Consider the following 18,511-nt stretch of genomic DNA (forward strand, 5'->3'; position numbering starts at 1 on the left):
GTCCATACGGATGTCAGGTTCTCTCCATTTTCTTCACGTTTATAGTGTTTTGTTCTCTGCACACGTCTGTGTAGTTTCATTACAAAATCAAGCAACAGCGCCCTCCAGTGGCCCGACAGACTAACTACATCGTTGTTTCTGTGTCCGCTGCTGCAGTGGAAACGCACCTTTTTTTTAGCGGATTAGGTGTTGTCACGTGAAACGTTGTCGTGGAAACAGGGCCTTCGCTGCGCCCTGACATGCACATGCTAATGGCTCTAGCTGGACCTTTAAGGGCGCTACACACGGGAGGCGACGCTGTTCGCGCTCCGTTCACTTTCTATGCCTCTTGCACAATGACAGCAAACTTTGCGTTTCCCCTCTTCCAACAACACGACAGCAACATTAGTGCATGTAAAATTTTGCGCTCGTTCACGTAGACGTGCACCCGCGAGCTGCGACGCGATACAAGAAAGTTAAATAAAAAATGATGAAGTTTCCTCGCCGTCGCCTGGCGCTTCAACCAATCAGCGAGGGTTTCATTGACTGACCAATGAGCTTACAGCATGCTACGCAGTCCTGTCCGCTACGGTTTATAACATCGAGGAGCAGATTGTTTGAGCTTTTACACATTTATTTTTGGTAAAAAAAAATGGTGCCTTCTTGGTTCAAATGTGAAATGAAAAATAAGAAATAAAGTATGTAGTGCATCATTTCCTGGAATGTTTTGTTATCACAGGCTTAAGCTAAAATCTAATTGCTAAGATGAGTATGACCTCCCCCCCCCCGCTTCAATCTATGTTAATATCAGCGAGGAGCAGGTCTGTGTTCCTTCCTTTAAAACCACAGAACACTTGATCTTGCTCACAGAGGACGACAGGCAGACAGGTGGTTCTTCCTGAAAGTCCAGGGTTTTTACAATTGTGGCGCAGGGGATACTCACTACTGTCAGATCAAATCTACCTATTTATTTATGTGTGTGTATATATATATATATATTAATTAATACACGTTTTCACAATGTAACATTTCCATCAACAGAAAATCTGAAAAGCTGTACGCTGGAATGACACTAATACCATAAATTTTGATAGAATCATTTTTTTAGTGACTGAGTTGAATTTTGATAAGTCACATAATGCATCTATGCTATAAAACTGGTTCGATGTAGTTTGTGTGTGGAAATCACATTTTTACTGTAGTGAGCTTTCACGTTCATGTATTTCTCTCTTTACCAGGTGATTATGTTAACTCTGACTCTGTCTTTGGGCACAAACAGGTTTTTCTCCTTGAAGCACAAACATGTTCTTCTCCTCCCATCGTTCATCAAACATCCTTTCATCTGCATCAAGTTTTCTCTTCCTGGACATTTTGGATTGTTTGTATTTCTCTATTCTACTTGTTGAAAATTGCATTGATGTTTATTTACTGCAATCTTCACGGGTAATATCATATTGATTTATTTATTAATTTGATCGGGACAACACACACTAATGAACAATCATATACAAATTGTAAATGTGGCAGATTGTAGCAAAACTGCAAAATTACATCTTTACTATTATAAAATTAATAGAATCGACATGCATTGTGGGAAATGTAGTTTATGGTCAATGCAGTTTAACAAAGATGTGGCGAGCTGGAACAAACAAAGCTCACTATCAAGTAGTGAGCTTTGTTTGTTAAATGTTATTTTGCAGTCGGTGCAGTCAATTAAATTTTTTAAGATTTTTTTTTTTTTCACTCTTCTTTTTTTTCCTTTCCCCTTGTCCTGTTCGGCAGCTTGGACAAACAATATGATGTGATCTAGAACCTTCTGGTGTCGGAACAGTTTTTACTCTTGAACAGGAAGAGACCTGGAGTCTCCTCCTGCTGCTGCTTTATTAGAAGTTTACATGGCTGCTGTACATGACCGGGGGGGAACGCTCAAAGAGAGAGAGAAGAGAAGATTGGGGGGGGGGGGATACAATACCCTTGTTAGTGCTGCATATATTATTTGCAGTTATCACACTGATCCACTTTTTCATTATTCTTAACACCGTTCCGCCCAGGGCTTGTGCTGCGTCTGGAGGGAACAGTCGCCCTGTCCCCCTCCCAACCCCCCGTGTGGCGCACCTTGTTGGGTCCTCCGTGTCCTTGCCTCAACACAGTGCGCGGGGGGGGGGGGGGGTTGCTGCTCGCCGTAACTTGAACAAGCTAAGGGATCGTTGTTCTTTTTTAGAATTAATGAGATTGATGCTTGATTAGGTCTCTGAGGTAAAAGATTCATTAGACATCTCAATCACAAGTGGTGCTAACTTAGCATAAAATTCTTCTAGAACTCTGTCGGTAGACCAGTTGCAGATTGCATAGAAAACGTTGCCCTCTTAAGCTCATCCACAGTAATTGTCCCCTCCAGCTTCTCAACTGAGTCTGCGTCTACCTCAGGTGTTGTGACAGCCAGCCTGTCCACGCCCCCTGTAATCATGACCACTGCGCTGAGCAACTGATTTTGAGAGGCGCTGCTTTTAAAATGTCAGCCTCACCTGGCAGTGTTGAGGGAACCCAGGGAGAAGCGGAGCGTTGGAGCTCTGCTCCTTAATGCTTGTTAAGAGACGCAAGTCCTCCTGCAGCATATTGGTGTCCGGCTGTGGTTCCTCCGTGCCCGGCTTCTCACCGACCTCTCCTTCCTCCAGCCACTGTGGAGAGGAGCTCCACAGACACAGATACTCCGAGTTAGGAATTTACGATTGTAAATGTCCACCAGGGTTAAAACAAACACGAACTAAATTGCAGGACAGTATCAGTTAGAGGTAGTTTCAGGCCCCATCAACATGAGCCAATGCTTTTGGGACTCCAGTCATCTGCAACACCTCCCATATGCCAGCTCAGCTCACATTAGTAAACATATTTTAATCAAACCTTCCTGAGGGAGTGTGGGCACCATAGCCTCACCCCCTTATGTGTCTGTATGTATATATTGCGACAAGCGGACCATCGGACAACCAGCAGCAGGATGGCTGAGGCACGCAGAATGAAAAAAAGATTTATCAGTGGTGTTTTCGGGGTGAGGAAAGGTTAAGGCAAGCGCTGCAAAAGGAAACAGGAAAGAGTGCAGTATCACTTTGGATAAAGTGTCTGCTGGATGGTATAGTAACACTGTCTGTTAGCCCTTCCTATTAAATAAATACACATAATAGAAGGATCTACAAGGATCTTTTTTCATTCATCTGCATGTTAACATTGACAGTGGAGCGCCTACCAGCAAGTGCTGCAGTCAGCAGCTTTGAACCATTTCATCATCGGGGACCACAGTGCAGAAGTCAAACACACAGAATCACAGGAAAGTGAACAAAGTGCTCCACGTCTGAAATGCTGCTGGTTGGACCTTCAGAGACGATTTGACCGAGGCCTACCAGCCACTCCCCATTCAGTTCAATGGCTTTTGCCAGATCCACGGTGTAGCTTGAGCTGGTGTTGTTATTAAACACACTTTTACTAGCGTTGGAGGGCAGCGTGATGTAGAATCCGTCGTCGCCCATCTGCTCCATGATGTAGTGTGGGGGAGGGGATGCACCGGAGTCTTTATACTTTTTTCAGGTCTGAGGCTTTCACCCAACTGTTGAACTTTTCAGGCCAGATTTTTCCAACGTACCAAAACCTGTTTCTCTCTCCGCACGGTACGTCTATTTAAAATTACCTCCACTTGATACGTCCTGTCTCTTTAGCCATTTTCACTTTCTGCAGCTCCGCCTCATAGAACGAGCCGGCGATAAGTTCCGCGTCATAATCTTTGAGTTTGTATACGGGCGGGGTCGGGGGGATGCAGTCCGACACTGTAAACACTTCATCCGTAAAGCTCTGTTCATATTCTTTATCTAATGCTCCTCTCAGTTTGGATATTCTGACAAGGTCGCCCTCCTTAAATCTAAACTTAACTTTTTTGGGACCGCCACGACCAGTAGGTGTGCTGTACAGGTTGCGAAACACCTGGAGGGTATTCTCAGAAGTCATATCCGCGGGAGCCATTTTTATACTGCTGTGATAATTGTGATTGTAGCTTTTCACCAAGTCCTGCAAGACCCCGAGGTAACGCCGAGTGTTGTGAGCCGCAAAATATCTCCACATTCTAGTCTTCAACGTACGGTTCAATGCTTCAACCACAGTGGCCTTTAGGTCGCTGGCCGTGGAGAAATGTTTGATTCCGTGTTTGTTCATCAGAACCTCAAAATTCTTGTTAAAAATTTTTTTTTAGGTTTCTGACTGTCACGAAAAATGGACTCGAAAGCCTGGACTACCTCACTACCGGTCTTCTTCTTCAAAGCACGCACATAGGCCATTTTTGAAAACACATCTATAACGGTCAGTAGATAGTTATAACCGTCATTATGATCCACCAATGCTCGCAAATCCCAAAGATCTGCCTGAAACTGTCTAGAGCTCCGGTCACAAAAACCCTATTCCTGGTTAATGGATCCTGGCAGGGTTATGCAGAGTATAACTGTCTTGAGAGGATAAGAATTATTTCACATCTTCTGTTGTTCAAATTTTGTTGTCCTTGTTGCAATGACAATAAAGTTGATTGATTGATTGACAAAGTATTCCGAGCGTCAGACACACCCAGGGTGAAAGGATGAAAACAAGCAGGACGTGGTCCTCCGGCAGGAGCGTCATGGAGAAAAGGACTTTTGTTATTATTATTTATCTTTTTATTTTCTTTCAGGTAAAAACTTGAATGTGAACTGTTTTCACCTTGATGCAGCAACGGAAAGTAAAACATGGAGTTGAGCTGTAATTAATCACTCTGGGGTTTTATTGGCCCCGCCCACTAGACACATTCATGGGGGTCCAAGGGTGCAGGGGTCTCTAGTTCCTCCAGGCTGCAAACCCACTGAGCTGATCCTGGATCATTTATCCTCCAGAGGCCAGAACAACACACACACACACACACACACACACACACACACACACACACACACACACACACACACACACACACACACACACACACACACACACACACACACACACACACACACACACAGAGTGTCCATCTCTGTCCATGGCTGAAGAAGTGAACAAGCCCTTATGAGACGCCCAGTCTGGGCTGAGCGCCCCCTGTCTGATGACTTCAGAAGTTCAGTCTTGGGGCCGCAGAGGCAAACTCCTGCAGGATGTTTCGAGCGACGTCCATCTTGTACTGGGCGATCATCAGCGCACGCTTCACATCCTCGAAAGAGTAACCTTCTCCCATCAGCTTGGCGATCTTTGCATCTTTGTTGTCAGAGTCCAGACTGTGGGGCGACGCCAGCGAGACGCCCAGCGGCTTCCTGGGCAACGGTTTGGGTGGTCTGGCTGGTATGTCCAGGTCCATGGACACTGACGGGGGCGGGGAGGGAGAGAGGGAGGGAGAGAGAGAGAGAGTGGAACAACCAGGTGAGCACAGGCGTTTTTATACATTTACTTATTTCTTCTCAGGTCTATATTTCGATGCCAGAGAGCAGGAAGACGGTTCCAACCTTTACAGTCAATTTTCAAAATGAAGAAAACATCTTTGTGTTAAAGTAAGTGAATGTGCAAGTTTTTAAAACAAAGTAGTAAGTAGAGGCAGGAAACTCAGCATTTATCAGCTGAAATGAATCCCTGGGTGGAGTAAGGACGATGTGACACATTTTATTTTACAAGTGATTGCATCATTGTTATATTTTCAATCTGTCACCTTGAACACAGAGATATAAATCCTCATCAACCTCAGTTACAAGTGCAACAAAGATGGTCTTTCACAAATGTTACTTTCATATGATGTATTGAAAGCTTCTTGGAGCTGCAGCGCCTCAGACCTCTGCTAAAGGAAAGAGAAATCCCTTCCTGACAACAGAAGCCTCTTCCAGACAGAGACCAGCGTGGACTAGTAGGGCAGTGAAGCAAAAACCGTGCACTGGGTTAAAACCATGAAACTTGGCACATAGATGGCATGAACCCTGCGGATTATTTTGGGGTGTGGATCCATGTCGGCAGCCTCCCCTGGTGGTCATTATGGACATTTGTTTTCTCCAAAATGGCCACCAATTTACTGAAATACATAAAACTTTGGAACTATACATTGTAGAATCATGATTTTGGTGTCCAAATGTATAGTTCTGAGGTCAACGAAGCCAGCGGATGCAACAAAAGAAACAAAAGACTCTAATCTAAGAAGACGTATCATTTAATATACAGATGTTTACTCACTCTTGATAACAGCTGCCTTCACAACGGCAAAGAGCAGTGCACTGGAGGCCGGCCTTGTGGCGCCTGCACAAACCCCTGCATGCCTTTCTGCAGTTGCAATAAATCGGTTCATAGCATACATCTTGAGCTTGGCCAGTGGTGGTCCACTTTGGTCGCCATGATCCATCACTCTTGTCCCATCCCCAATCTGTAGGACTTGGTAGCATGGGCTAATTTTGCAGTACTTGGCCCCAAAGCCCTCCTTGGTAAGTCGCCCTTAAAACAAGCTCTGGATCGTCTTGCAAAGAGATGCTGCCTTGCCTCATTCACCTTGGACAGTCCATGTGTTCTGTTACTTGCTGATGGAGCATCAGCAAGTAACAGGAATGCATCAGTGACATCTGGGAATACAGGCCCAGTGCCCCACGCTGTCCTTTTGCCTTTGCCAGCAATGAAGGATGTGTTATCACTCCCTGTGAATGCATGAAACATTGCCAATGCTGGTGCTTTGGATGGGCCAAGGGTAGCAGCAATATCATGTGATGCAATGTATCTGTGGTGTTTCCCTACTCCAAATGATATCCACACCTCACTAACTTGAATGCTGTGCAGTTTCGACAGTTTTGGATGTCCTCACCATCATTTTCTCATGTCCTTCATGTGCAGCATCCCACAGATGCAGTACTAATCGTGTATACGCTTCCTCATCTGACTTTTGTCATCTCTCCGAGGTGTTGATAGTACCCGGTTCCCATGAGTGCTGTACACCTCTTTGCCTTGAAATTCAGTGCCTGTGAGCTCTTCTGCCAGCAAGTGAAAGAGCTCTGTTTTGTTTTCATTGACATGAAGAAAGCTTTGGCAGTTACAAATGGGGATGAGCCAGAATTCCCTGGAGAGCTGGAGGCTAAAATTTAACAAATGGGAAATTGTCAAATTGTAATTGGAGAAGATTTTAACTTGGTGATGGAGTCAATTCTGGACCGAAGTAGCTTAGCGAGGTGTAGAAAGCTGCACAGACAGTAAAGAGTATGTGTGAGAGTTTGGAATTAATTGGCGTGTGGAGAACCTTCAACCCAACCAACAGAGATTACACATTCTTTTCTGCTCCTCATAGAACCTTCTCTCGTATAGATTTCCAAGCCCCTTTTGAAGTGGGTCATTACATGCTCAGTTGTAGGTATTCTAATATCAGATCATGCCCCAGTAGTGCTGGAGTTGCTTCCTGTTATTGAGAAGAATCGAATGCCAAGATGGAGGTTCAATTCTTCTTTACGGCAAGAAAGTGAATTCAGGGACGTGTTGAGGAGTCATATCAACTCTTATATTGCCGTAAAGCTCTAGGCCCTGATGGGTATACGGCACAATTTTCTAAATGCTTTGTGACTGAGTTGGCTCATCTACTATATGATATGAACATGGAATCATTTGACAGAGGGGAACTACCTCAAACGGCATCTCAAGCTCTGATTACACTAATTGTGAAAAAAGTCAAAGACCCATATGAGAGCAAGAATTATTTATCTTTTATCTCTGGACGCCAAGATATTGTTAAAAAAAATTTCCAACCGACTGGACAAAGTTATCACCTCTTTAACACATAGAGACCAGGTGGGGTTCATTAATAAACGAAACTCAACAGACAATATAAGAAGGTTTATTGATGTTATGTGGGCAGTTTCAGGCTATTTCGCTCAATGCAGAAAAAGCTTTTGATGGGGTCCAGTGGGGGTATCTGTTTAAATTATTGGACATTTTGGGATTTGGTAGGATATTTATCAGGTGGATACAATTATTATACTATCAACCAGAGGCCGGGGTTCAAACAAAGGGGTACATTTCTCTTTCCTTTAGATTAAGCAGGGGAACCCGCCAAGGCTCACCACTCAGCCCGTGTTTGTTCTGCTTAGCATTAGAACCATTAGCAGCAGCGATCCCACAGGATGAGAACTTTTCCGGAATTGACATCGAGGGATCTATTCATAAATTGATGTTATTCGCAGATGACATTTTGCCGTTTGTATCTGATCCTCGGGTATCGATTCCTTGAGTGCTTAATATGAATAATTCATTTTCCAAATGTTCATGATATACAGTTAACAAAAATCAGAGGCCCTGCCAGTGACAGAGTTTTGTTCCACAGCATTGTTTCAGGAGGGCAATTTTCTCTGGCCTTAGCAGGGTTTACAATATCTCTGCTTTCTGTTTCCTCCTCATCTGGATGATCTCATTAAAGTGAACTTTAACCCACTGATGGATAAAATCTCTGTGGATGTAAAACGTTGGTCGTCATGATCCTCATCTCTCTGGGGCAAGGTCAATGCATTTAAAATGAATTCAATTCCGAAACTCAACTATCTGCTGCATTCTCTCCCCTAACAGATTCCTTCGAGTTATTTCAAGAAATTTGAGATTATTTGCAAAGATTTCCTTTGGAATGGTAAGCGCCCACGGATGCTTCTTGGGAAACTTCACCAGCGTGTAGAAAGAGGGGGCCGAATAAACTTTATCAAGCAAAGTTAGGAAGGGGGACTAATTTCACGCAATCATATCACATCTTCAGGGGATGTGGAGAAAAATTTTGAAGATAGTAGATGTTGACCCTTATTTAAATTGTACATGGAGTATTTGGCTGAATCCGAAAGTTTGTCTTAATAAAGTTCCCATCTTGTGGACAGAATGGTTGGATAAAGGGATTGGCACTATAGAGGACCTGTACAGTGGGAATATAATTAAATCATTGAAGGATCTATAACAACAATATGGGCTGGGCAGAAACCACATGTGCAGATATTTTCAGATTCGTTGTGCTTTGAAGGGAGTTTTTAGTTCACATTGTCAGCCTCTACAGACTGCAGATCCAGTATAAGCAATTTGTAAGATATTTGGGGGGGGGGGGGTCTTCTAAATATTACAAGCTGCTGCTCAGCCTCAGTGAGAATAAAAGCATGGCCTCTCTGAAATGGGTATGGGAATAAGATTTAGGGATTTCTTTTGATGACCAGGATTGGGCAAACATATGTGCTAATGGTGGTACTCTATCCAGAGACCTGAGAGCGAGACTGATGCAGTTCAAAATATTACACCACTTTTATTGGACACCAAGTAGATTATATAGAATGGGGTTGTTAGATTCAACATTATGTTGGAAATGTAAACACTGTGACGGTACTTTAATTCATGTGCTGTGGTCTTGTCCACAAATGCAATTGTTCTGGATGAGGATACATAATTATATTGTACATGTATTGGGGTACACTTTGATTTCTGTCCTCATTGTACGTTCTTGGACACTGGAAGGTATTGTTGAACTGGCCTAACACTGAAGGACTGGACACAGATTGTGATCATGATTGGAAGACAGATTCTGCTCAGACACTGAAAATCCCCAGGAACTCCCCCATTTGATGAACGGACTGCTGAACTGGCAAAGGTTGATGCTTATGAAAATATGTCTTACAGGATCACAAATATGAACAGAAATGGGGCAGATACATTTCAACGGTGATTGCATGAGAAAAGGATGAAGGTATAAATACAACTATGTTAAACAGGACCTCTGCTTTTTTTTTTTAAGTAGCAAAGCCATACGGAACGACTCAGTGGTCTCCCTCTGTTTGTTCTGTTAGGTGGGGGTGGGGGTGTGTGTAGGATCATATTCGATGTCTGTGATTTCATCTAATAACCACAATAATGGCGGACTACATGCTCCAGGTGGCGCTGCAGAAGCCACTGACACGAGCAGCAAGAGGAGCAGGAGCATAGACCTATAGAACTCAAGAGATATAAAGTCAATGAGCAGGAGTCTACTTCTACATTTCTATGTGCTCTATGTCTTCTTCTGTGTTTTTGGTGTATTTGGGGAGTCACAGCACCCCTAAAGGACTGGCATATGTACTACATGTTAATCTTGTTAAACTGTGTTCAGAGTGACGTGTGGATGAGAACACCAGTGAGAAAATAGATTGGCTTGGCTCGTGTGGCCGGGGCCTCAGTCTTTTCTGCCTGTCCTCCTTTTCTCTCCTTCTGTCCTCTCACCCCAACTGGAATAGCAGGAAGTCTCCTCCTCCGAGTCTGGTTCTGCAGGTTTCTTCCAATAAAACCAGGAGTTTTTCCTTTCCACATTCTTATGCTTGCTCATGGTGAATTTATTTTATTTTTTTCCCGTAAAGCCCTGAAATGACTGGGGTATTTAGCGCTATATAAATAAAGTTGAGTTGTATTGAGGTGCAACCTGGCAGGTTAGACAGAGGGTGGGTACCTTGGAGTGGCAGGAGGATGCCGTAATCTGAAGGCGTGTTGTTGGAGCAGACGACTCTGGAGACTGGTCTGGACGGCTCTTGAGGGGAAGACAAGCAGAGGAAGAGCTGCTGTAACAGGACACTTTCATTCAAACAGGAAGTGTCCAAATAGTTCAGGTATGGATTAGCAGGCTCACCTGGCTCGGTGGGCTTCTTCTCCACCACCTCTGCCATGTGTCTGCATTAGAGTGCAAATCTTATATCAGCGCCGTGGAAAGACAATTTGTGAGAGAAAGAGACGGGCGTCAATACCTGCTGGGCACAGAGCTGGAGGCCTGGCTGGATGAAGGGCCGTGATAGTCCTCCTCCAGAGGCTGACAGTCCTCCAGTCGCTCTGCTACAGGAAGGCTGGACAGTCTGTGGAGGAGGATGTGGGTCTGTATTTAGAGCTGCAGTGACAAACACAAGGTGGCTGAGTTTCTCTATAAATGTTTTAAATGTCCAAAAGATGGATTCAGAGTGAAATAAATACCACAATCAGAGGGTCTGAAGCTGCAGATATCCTTCACAAAGGAAGGAATTGAAGCACTGACACGGTTCTGCAGCCATTTCCTTTCCCTCTAATCTGTATGGGTTTGGGGTCATGGTGACAGTACAGAGAGCAGAGAAGTCCAGCTCCTCTGGAGGGACCTTGAGTCTGTCCCAGACCAGACCAGAGTCCTGGGCCCACCTCGGTCCTCCTCCCAGACCAAACCAGAGATATGATCTGTCCAGAGTCCTAGGCCCACCTCGGTCCTCCTCTCAGAACAAACCAGAGATATGATATGTCCAGAGTCCTGGGCCCCTCTCGGTCCTCCTCTCAGACCAAACCAGAGATATGATCTGTCCAGAGTCCTGGGCCCACCTCGGTCCTCCTCCCAGCTGGATGTGCCTGGTAGACCCCTAAAGGGAGGCCACCAGGGGGCGTACTAATCAGATGAACCTCGTCTCAATGTGGAGGAGCAGCGGCTCCACTGATGACTGAGATCCTCACTCTGTCACTCCATCACTCTGTCACCAAGAGTGACGCCCGCTGAGTCACAGCTCTCACACCGGTAGGACAAAGATTGGATTACCTGCAGCAGCGGTGCGCCACACTCCCTAAGCTCCTAGCACAATCCCTGAGCTCCTCCCACAAGAAATCTTGGGGTCGTAGACCTTTTTCCAAGTCCACAAAACATGGAGACTGGATTGGCAAACTCCCATGACCCCTCTGTAATCTGTGAGAGGGTGAAGTGCTGGTCCATTGTTCTGTGAGAGGATGAAGAGCTGGTCTGTTGTTCTGAGAGAGGGTGAAGAGCTGGTCTGTGAGAGCGTGAAGAGCTGGACTGTTCTGTGAGAGGGTGAAGGGCTGGTCCATTGTTCTGTGAGAGGATGAAGAGCTGGTCTGTTGTTCTGAGAGAGGGTGAAGAGCTGGTCCACTGTTCTGTGAGATGGTCAAGAAAACTGAAGGGTGGAGGAGCTCCTCTCGCCTTTGTTACGCACAACATCAGACCAGGTCCGGGCTGGAGTCGATGCTTTAGGTCTGGCTCTGGTGCTTTAGGGCTGGAGTCGATGCCTTAGGTCCGGCTGGAAGATGATGTCTGGGTGGAGGCGGAGGTCCAAGCTCAGCTCAGTTGGAGCAGCCTGGCAGCCGTGTACTGTAGGACACCGGTCCCAGGCAGCAGGAAGAGCCAGACGCATACCGACCAGATGTAAGTCCTGCTGGCCCACATTGTGGACGAGGCCTCGGTTGGTGTCGGCGTCCAGGTAAAACGCCCAGCGAGCCGGTGCTCGTCAAAAGAAACTCACTCGGATGGCAGTGCAGGCAGATCATAAAATTATCCAGACTGATTGCAATTGAGAGTCTGGTGGAGACATAAAACGTGTCTAAGAGTTCAAAGTTAGAAGTTACCGGCGAGCAGAGGCAGACAGGTCCGCCAGCGTTCACTCAGCCGGAAGTGTGAGTTATCCAGTTTTCTTTCAACAGGACCCTTCTGTTGTTCTAGCAAGAGGACAAGATCTGAGTCAATGGTCTTCCATTCCCTCTTCTGGTTGGATTTGGGCCACAGGATCTGAGGTTTCCTTCCCTCCATCTTCCTCTCTGTTGCTGGTGGCAGATCTGGGTAGGAGACAGGTGTTGATTGTGACTGACTGGGCTCCAGGATGGACGTTGGTGTTGATTGTGACTGTCTGGGCTCTGGGTTGGAGAATCCTATGGAAAATCTATGTGAGGCAGAGCTTCAACAGAAGTACTGATACCCGTAGTGGGGGATCTCCTGCCTCCAGGCTTCACTTGACTGAGTTGGCCTACTTCTTAGGAGGTACTGGTCAATACGAGGTCTCTTGCTGAGCTTGCTAAGGCATTTCTTTTTGCCTTGATGGATCTTAAGGACCTTTAATGATGTTCGCTTTGTCCAGCCACAGAAGCAGCTTTGGAGCTTTGTCCTGCCAGTAATGATGAGTCATCAGTTGTGGTGCTCGGTTTGAGATTCATTGTTAGTGAAAACCAACTTCCTCCTTTCTCTACATTGTTGGGAAATGTTACCTTTTGGACAATTCTGAATATTTTCATTCACCGGGAAAGTTGTGGTTGTCTTTATGTCCACACACACTTACACACACTATCTGATGTGTACACACACCTGTAGTAAATGCACAGCAGCTGTTACAGTTTCACAGCTTTAGTTTTACGGTCTCTTGACACACGTGTGCGTGCGTGCGTGCGTGCGTGCGTGCGTGCGTGCGTGCGTGTGTAATACTCACTTGTGGCTTGTGGCAGGTGACTGCTGGGAGGATTGTCGAGAAGGAAGGATGTCATAGTCATCAGACACACCATTACAGAGAGGCTATACGCACACACACACACACACACACACACACACACACACACACACACACACACACACACACACACACACACACACACACACACACACACACACACACACACACACACACACACACACACACACACACACACACACACACACACACACACACACACACACACACACACACACACACACACACACACACACACCAGGAAATGGATGAGAAAAAGAATTGACAAAAAGAGACATGAGTCTCAGCTGCAGTGTGATAGTAGAGATTCGAAACATTGAATGTAAAAAACCCAGAAAGAAGCAGTTTGATGAAGGAGGACGAGGGAAAACTCCTCAGGTGGTTCCAAGTTCTATGTTTCTAACTGATGGGGTATAAATACAGAGTGGAAACTCCAGGAGCCACCAGCTAGGCTTTTCCACCAGAAAGAACAAGGTGCAAGTTCGGGGCCAGGGCCAGATTGAGCACCAGTTCTTTGTCTTTCCACCTCCAAAGCCCTAGCCTATCAGGGGCTAAACGGGTGGTAAGCTGGCCAGAGCGAGGCCAGAGCGAGGCCAGAGCGGGGCCTGACGCCTCATCAGCTGGGGGCGGAGCTATCTCTACTTACGAGGCAGAAGAGACGCTGAACCGCCATTTTGAAATCTACAGCGAACACGGGGCCCCGGAGTGGTTATAGAGAAGAAATAATAACAACATGTGGGAAGGAGATCAGAAGTCATTCGTTCAAGTTAATGATACGAGGGAACAAGATAAGCTGTTCCCTGAAGTTGATAATACGGGGGAAGGAGATAATTTAAAGGTGATGGTGGAGCCATGGTTCTAAGCTCTATCCATCCATCCATCCATCCATTGTCCACCTCTTACCCAGGGCCGGGTCGCGGAGGCAGCAGTCTCAGCAGTCTAAGCAAGGATGTCCAGACTTCCCTCGCCCCAGACACTTCCTCCAGCTCTTCCGGTGGGACCCGAAGGCGTTCCAAGGCCAGCCGAGAGACATAGTCTCTCCAGCGTGTCCTAGGTCTGCCCTGAGGCCTCCTACCGGAGGGACATGCCCGGAACACCTCCCTAGGGAGGCGTCCGGGGGGGCATCCCAAACAGATGCCCGAGCCACCTCAGCTGGCTCCTCTGGATGTGGAGTGGATGTGGAAGTGGAGTCCAGAGGCACTGTCTCTGACCGCCACGCAATGTTGCAGAGACGTGTCAGCCAGGACAGTCCCTGCACATCCAGAGACTTAAGGAACTCAGGGCGAATCTCATCCACTCCCGGTGCCTTGTCACCGAGGAGCTTAGCAACTACCTCGGTGACTTCAGCTTGGGTAGTGGACGAGTCTACCTGAGAACCCAGCCTCTGCTTCTTCAGCGGAAGACCTGATGGTGGGATTGAGGCGGTCCTCGAAGTATTCCTTGCACCGCCCGATGACATCTCCAGTTGAGGTCAACAGCCCCCCCCCCTCCACTGTAAACAGTGTTGATGAAAAACTGCTTCCCCCTCCTGAGGCGCCGGACGGTTTGCCAGAATTTCCTCGGGGCCGACCGGTCGTCCTCCTAGATTGCCCCAAGCTCATTCACGTTATTATTATTACTATTATTATTATTACTAGGGATGTCCTGATCACACTTTTTTGCCCCCGATACCGGTCTGATTTTTCAGAATTGAGTATCGGCCAATACTGATACTTTCCCGATCCGATACTCACATTGATATTGCAAAGATACTCAATAGTCTATTTTTGGAGCAACTAAGACGTCTGAAGCTAAAAGCACTATTGGCAGAAGCTTTGTTTAGATAGAAATTATTGTAAAACTCACTTATTGAATCAAAATTCTTCTCTTTCTCTTTAGTTGTTGTTGTAAACTGAGGAACATCCACACGACGAAAAAACGATCTTTGTCCTCCCTGGCCTTCTCCCAAAAAACCGTCCACACCTCACTATGAACACGGCTCAACACAAGGCTTCAGGGCATGTAGTACACATGCCAGGCCTTTAGGGGCGCTGTGACTCACCAAACACAATAAAAACGCAGAAGAAGACAGACCACACAGAAATTTAGAAGTAGACTTCTGCACATAAACCACTATATATAACTCTAGTTTTATAGGTCTATGGCCTTCTGCAGCTCGACCGGAGCTTCTAGTCCCTGATTATTGTGGTTATTAGGGGACGTTGCGGACCTTTTTTTTTTTTTTTTTAGATCGGCTGGATTTGCCGATCCCCAATCACTCACAAATCACTAATATCAGCCCCGATCGGATATCTACCGATCGGATCGCGACATCCCTAATTATTACTATTACTATTACTATTATTATTATTATTTTCTATGTCCACTCCGGGGCTCCGGACTAAAACAAGACAGACGTGAAAAACCAGCAACAGAGCGACGAGGAGCCTCAATGTTTTCATGAGGTTCAGGTCAGACTAGATGGAGCGACCCGGACCAAACCACTGTTACAGTCCGTCTCCTGGTTCCTGGATCCTGCTGGCGCTACGTTGGTGGAACCAGTAACGTAATGACGTGGCTCTCTCTGGCTCCGTTAACGCTGGAAAAAGAGCCGGTTCTTTGAAGCTGCTGATAAAGAACTGAACTAGAAGCTGAACTAGAACCTGAAGTAAAACCTGAACTAGAACCTGGTTCTGTTTGGTGGAAAAGACGTAAAGGTGACCAAGCTCCTGATCAAACAGGAGCACGCGTGCGTGCGTGCGTGCGTGCGTGCGTGTGTGTGTGTGAAACGAAACACAACGTGATGTGCCGATACCTTGGAGCAGTCGGTGTCCCCCACCCACTCCGCCCCCCCCAGCAGACCGCCAGATGGCCTGCTGAGGTGAGGGTTCTCTGGGGACGGGACGTGTTCAGGCCGCCGAGCATCGGGGGGCGTTGCAGGGGGAGAGAGCCGCCAAGAGTATGTTGTTTCAGGGGGGACTGGAGGGGGGCGCTCAGGAGGGAGAGGGGGAAGGGGGTCCCTCTGTGGAGGGGGCGGGGCTGGGAGGGGTTTGTCCTGCTTCCTGGACGAGCCTGGAGAAGACTGGAGACAGAAAGGAAGCAGCTTTAAATACCCACAAGATCATTTGAAGTGAGGAACAAAGAAAGTGTCACGAATGCAGAAAGTTACAACTCTGATTTTAAATCACTGCAGGTCCTGCCTGTCAGTACCAGGCTGGACCTCCTGGGTCCTGGGAGTCTCCATGACAACATGCTGCACTGTGGTCATGTTCCAGCCTGCTCAGCTGGGCCTCAGGAGAAGACCATCCTCCAGACCATCACACCAGCTGACACCAAGAAGGATGGACTCCTCAGGCCTCCTCTGGTCTGGTCCTGGTGGACCCCTCAGGCTGGGTCCAGTCCTGGTGGTCCTGTGTGAGACTCAGGGTCCTGCAGGGGGACCCAGTCTGGTATTCACCAACTCTAGGGGCTCTTCTGCCTCCTGAAGGTTGGAACCAGGTTCTCTGAGTTCCTGTTGTCTTTCTATCAACTCCAACCAGCCTGACTTCTGACCTCTGGAGGTGTTTGTGAAAAGCCCAGCACTACGGGAAGCAGTGACAGTGGAGGGACTGACCCTGGGAGAGCCGGTGGGGCTGGCGCCTTTGTGGATGAGGTCTCGTCTGGGGGGGACAGGGGGGAGGCCGAGGAGCTGGGCTGGGCCGGGGTTGGAGTCTCCTCCATAGGCCTTCCTGTGCTGGCTCACAGGTGAGGAGCTGGGAGAACCCAGCGGCGAGTTCTGGTGCTCGGCACAGCGCTGCAAGCAGAAACAGGAAATTAGCAGGTACAGCTTTCGCTTTAAAGGAAGACGCCATCATTAGCTCATTAAGATTTCATCAGCTGAAGTACATTTTCATAATCGGGAGGGAGCAGGGGCGACTTGTCATTAGGGGCAGGTGGGGCTGAGCGCCACCTGGTGTCATCAGAAAGGACTGCAGGCAAAGTATGTTATTAATACTTTAAGATCATCTACAATATTTTCTTGTCTGTCAATAAAACTTCTTCCCAAATTGCACATAATTAGTGTGTGAGGATTTTATTTCCTGGTTGTTGGTCTGCTCTGGCTGGTTCAGGTTGTTTTCTCCTCATTAGTGTAGCTCTCCCCTCTCTCACCATGCAGTGTGTATTTTTCTAGGACTTTAGAAATAAAGGCAAGGTTGGATATTGATACTTAGTGACTGAAACTACTTCCTGTAGGATTTTAGAAATAAAGGAAGGTTGGATATTGGCCTGTAACTTGCTAAGTCACCTGGGTCAAGGTTATGTTTTTTAAGAAGAGGTTTAACAACAGCAACCTTAAAGGCTTGTGGTACATAACCTGTAATTAAAGATGTGTTTATCTGATCTAGTATTGATGTACTAATCACAGGCAAAACATCTTTAAACAGTTTAGTGGGGATTGGATCTAGCAGGCAAGTTGTTGGTTTAGATGAAGCCACGATTGAGGAGAACTCAAGGACTTCTACAGGGTGGAAGCTGGATAACTGGAAATCTAGCTCCACTGACATTTCTGAAGATGTGGTTGATCGATCTGCGACTGCTTTGAGCAGTGAGACTTTAATTTTATCCCTAATAGTTAGAATTTTGTCATTAAAGAAGTTTATGAAGTCATTACTGCTCAAAGTTAAAGGGATATGAGGTTGTACAGAGCTGTGACTTTTGGTCAGCCTGGCTATAGTACTGAAGAGAAATCTAGGATTGTTCTTTTTTTCTTCTATTAAGGAGGAATAGGAGGCATTTCGGGTTTTGCGAAGGGATTTTTTATAGATTAACATTTTCACGGGATCAGCGCCTATATGGTTGTCATAATGTTGTGGCTAAAAAGTTGTGCCACTACTTTGCTTTGTAATTCAGTGGAGCCACTAGAACTGAAATAAAATCTTGCCCCACCAAGTATTTACATCTGCAAACGCCACTGGGTGGGACAACTGATAATAGAAAAGTAAAGTTGAAATACTTCAGATTTTTTCTTTAAACTTGCTGATTTATTCAAACATAACTTTGATGCATTTGGTGTTAGAAAGTGAGGACTTCATTATTAAAGTCATCACAATAAAGTGTTTAGAGCGTCCAGATATCCATCCATCTTCACTATCACTTATCCTGTTCAGGGTTAATGGAGCCAATTCAGGCTCACCCAGTGGGGTCAGCTTTCCCCTGGACAGGTGAGCCCAGGTACACCTGGAAAGGTGAGGACAGGTACACCTGGACTGGGGGAGAGGGCAGGTGTCCCGAGAGGGGGGGGGAGACAGACACACACACACACA

The 18,511-nt window shown here is 46.5% G+C and overlaps 1 protein-coding gene across 2 annotated transcripts in view; it reads right to left on the bottom strand.

The window, feature by feature from the left end:
• Positions 1-4,678: 4,678 nt before the first annotated feature.
• The window catches only part of cblb (Cbl proto-oncogene B, E3 ubiquitin protein ligase), a 47,855-nt gene continuing 34,022 nt past the window's right edge, over positions 4,679-18,511 (bottom strand). For both annotated transcript variants that reach the window (XM_080483463.1, XM_080483462.1), the window contains exons 12-18: positions 16,822-17,001; positions 16,024-16,290; positions 13,191-13,273; positions 10,719-10,823; positions 10,604-10,644; positions 10,427-10,504; positions 4,679-5,337 (exon numbers count right to left, since the gene is read on the bottom strand). In XM_080483463.1, coding sequence (XP_080339589.1) covers positions 5,090-5,337; positions 10,427-10,504; positions 10,604-10,644; positions 10,719-10,823; positions 13,191-13,273; positions 16,024-16,290; positions 16,822-17,001 — 1,002 coding nt within the window. In that variant the 3' untranslated portion in view covers positions 4,679-5,089. The remainder of the gene's footprint in view (positions 5,338-10,426; positions 10,505-10,603; positions 10,645-10,718; positions 10,824-13,190; positions 13,274-16,023; positions 16,291-16,821; positions 17,002-18,511) is intronic.

The sequence above is a fragment of the Lipophrys pholis genome (assembly GCF_963383615.2).
Source record: "Lipophrys pholis genome assembly, chromosome: 16".
In the NCBI taxonomy this organism is placed as follows: Eukaryota; Metazoa; Chordata; class Actinopteri; order Blenniiformes; family Blenniidae; genus Lipophrys; species Lipophrys pholis.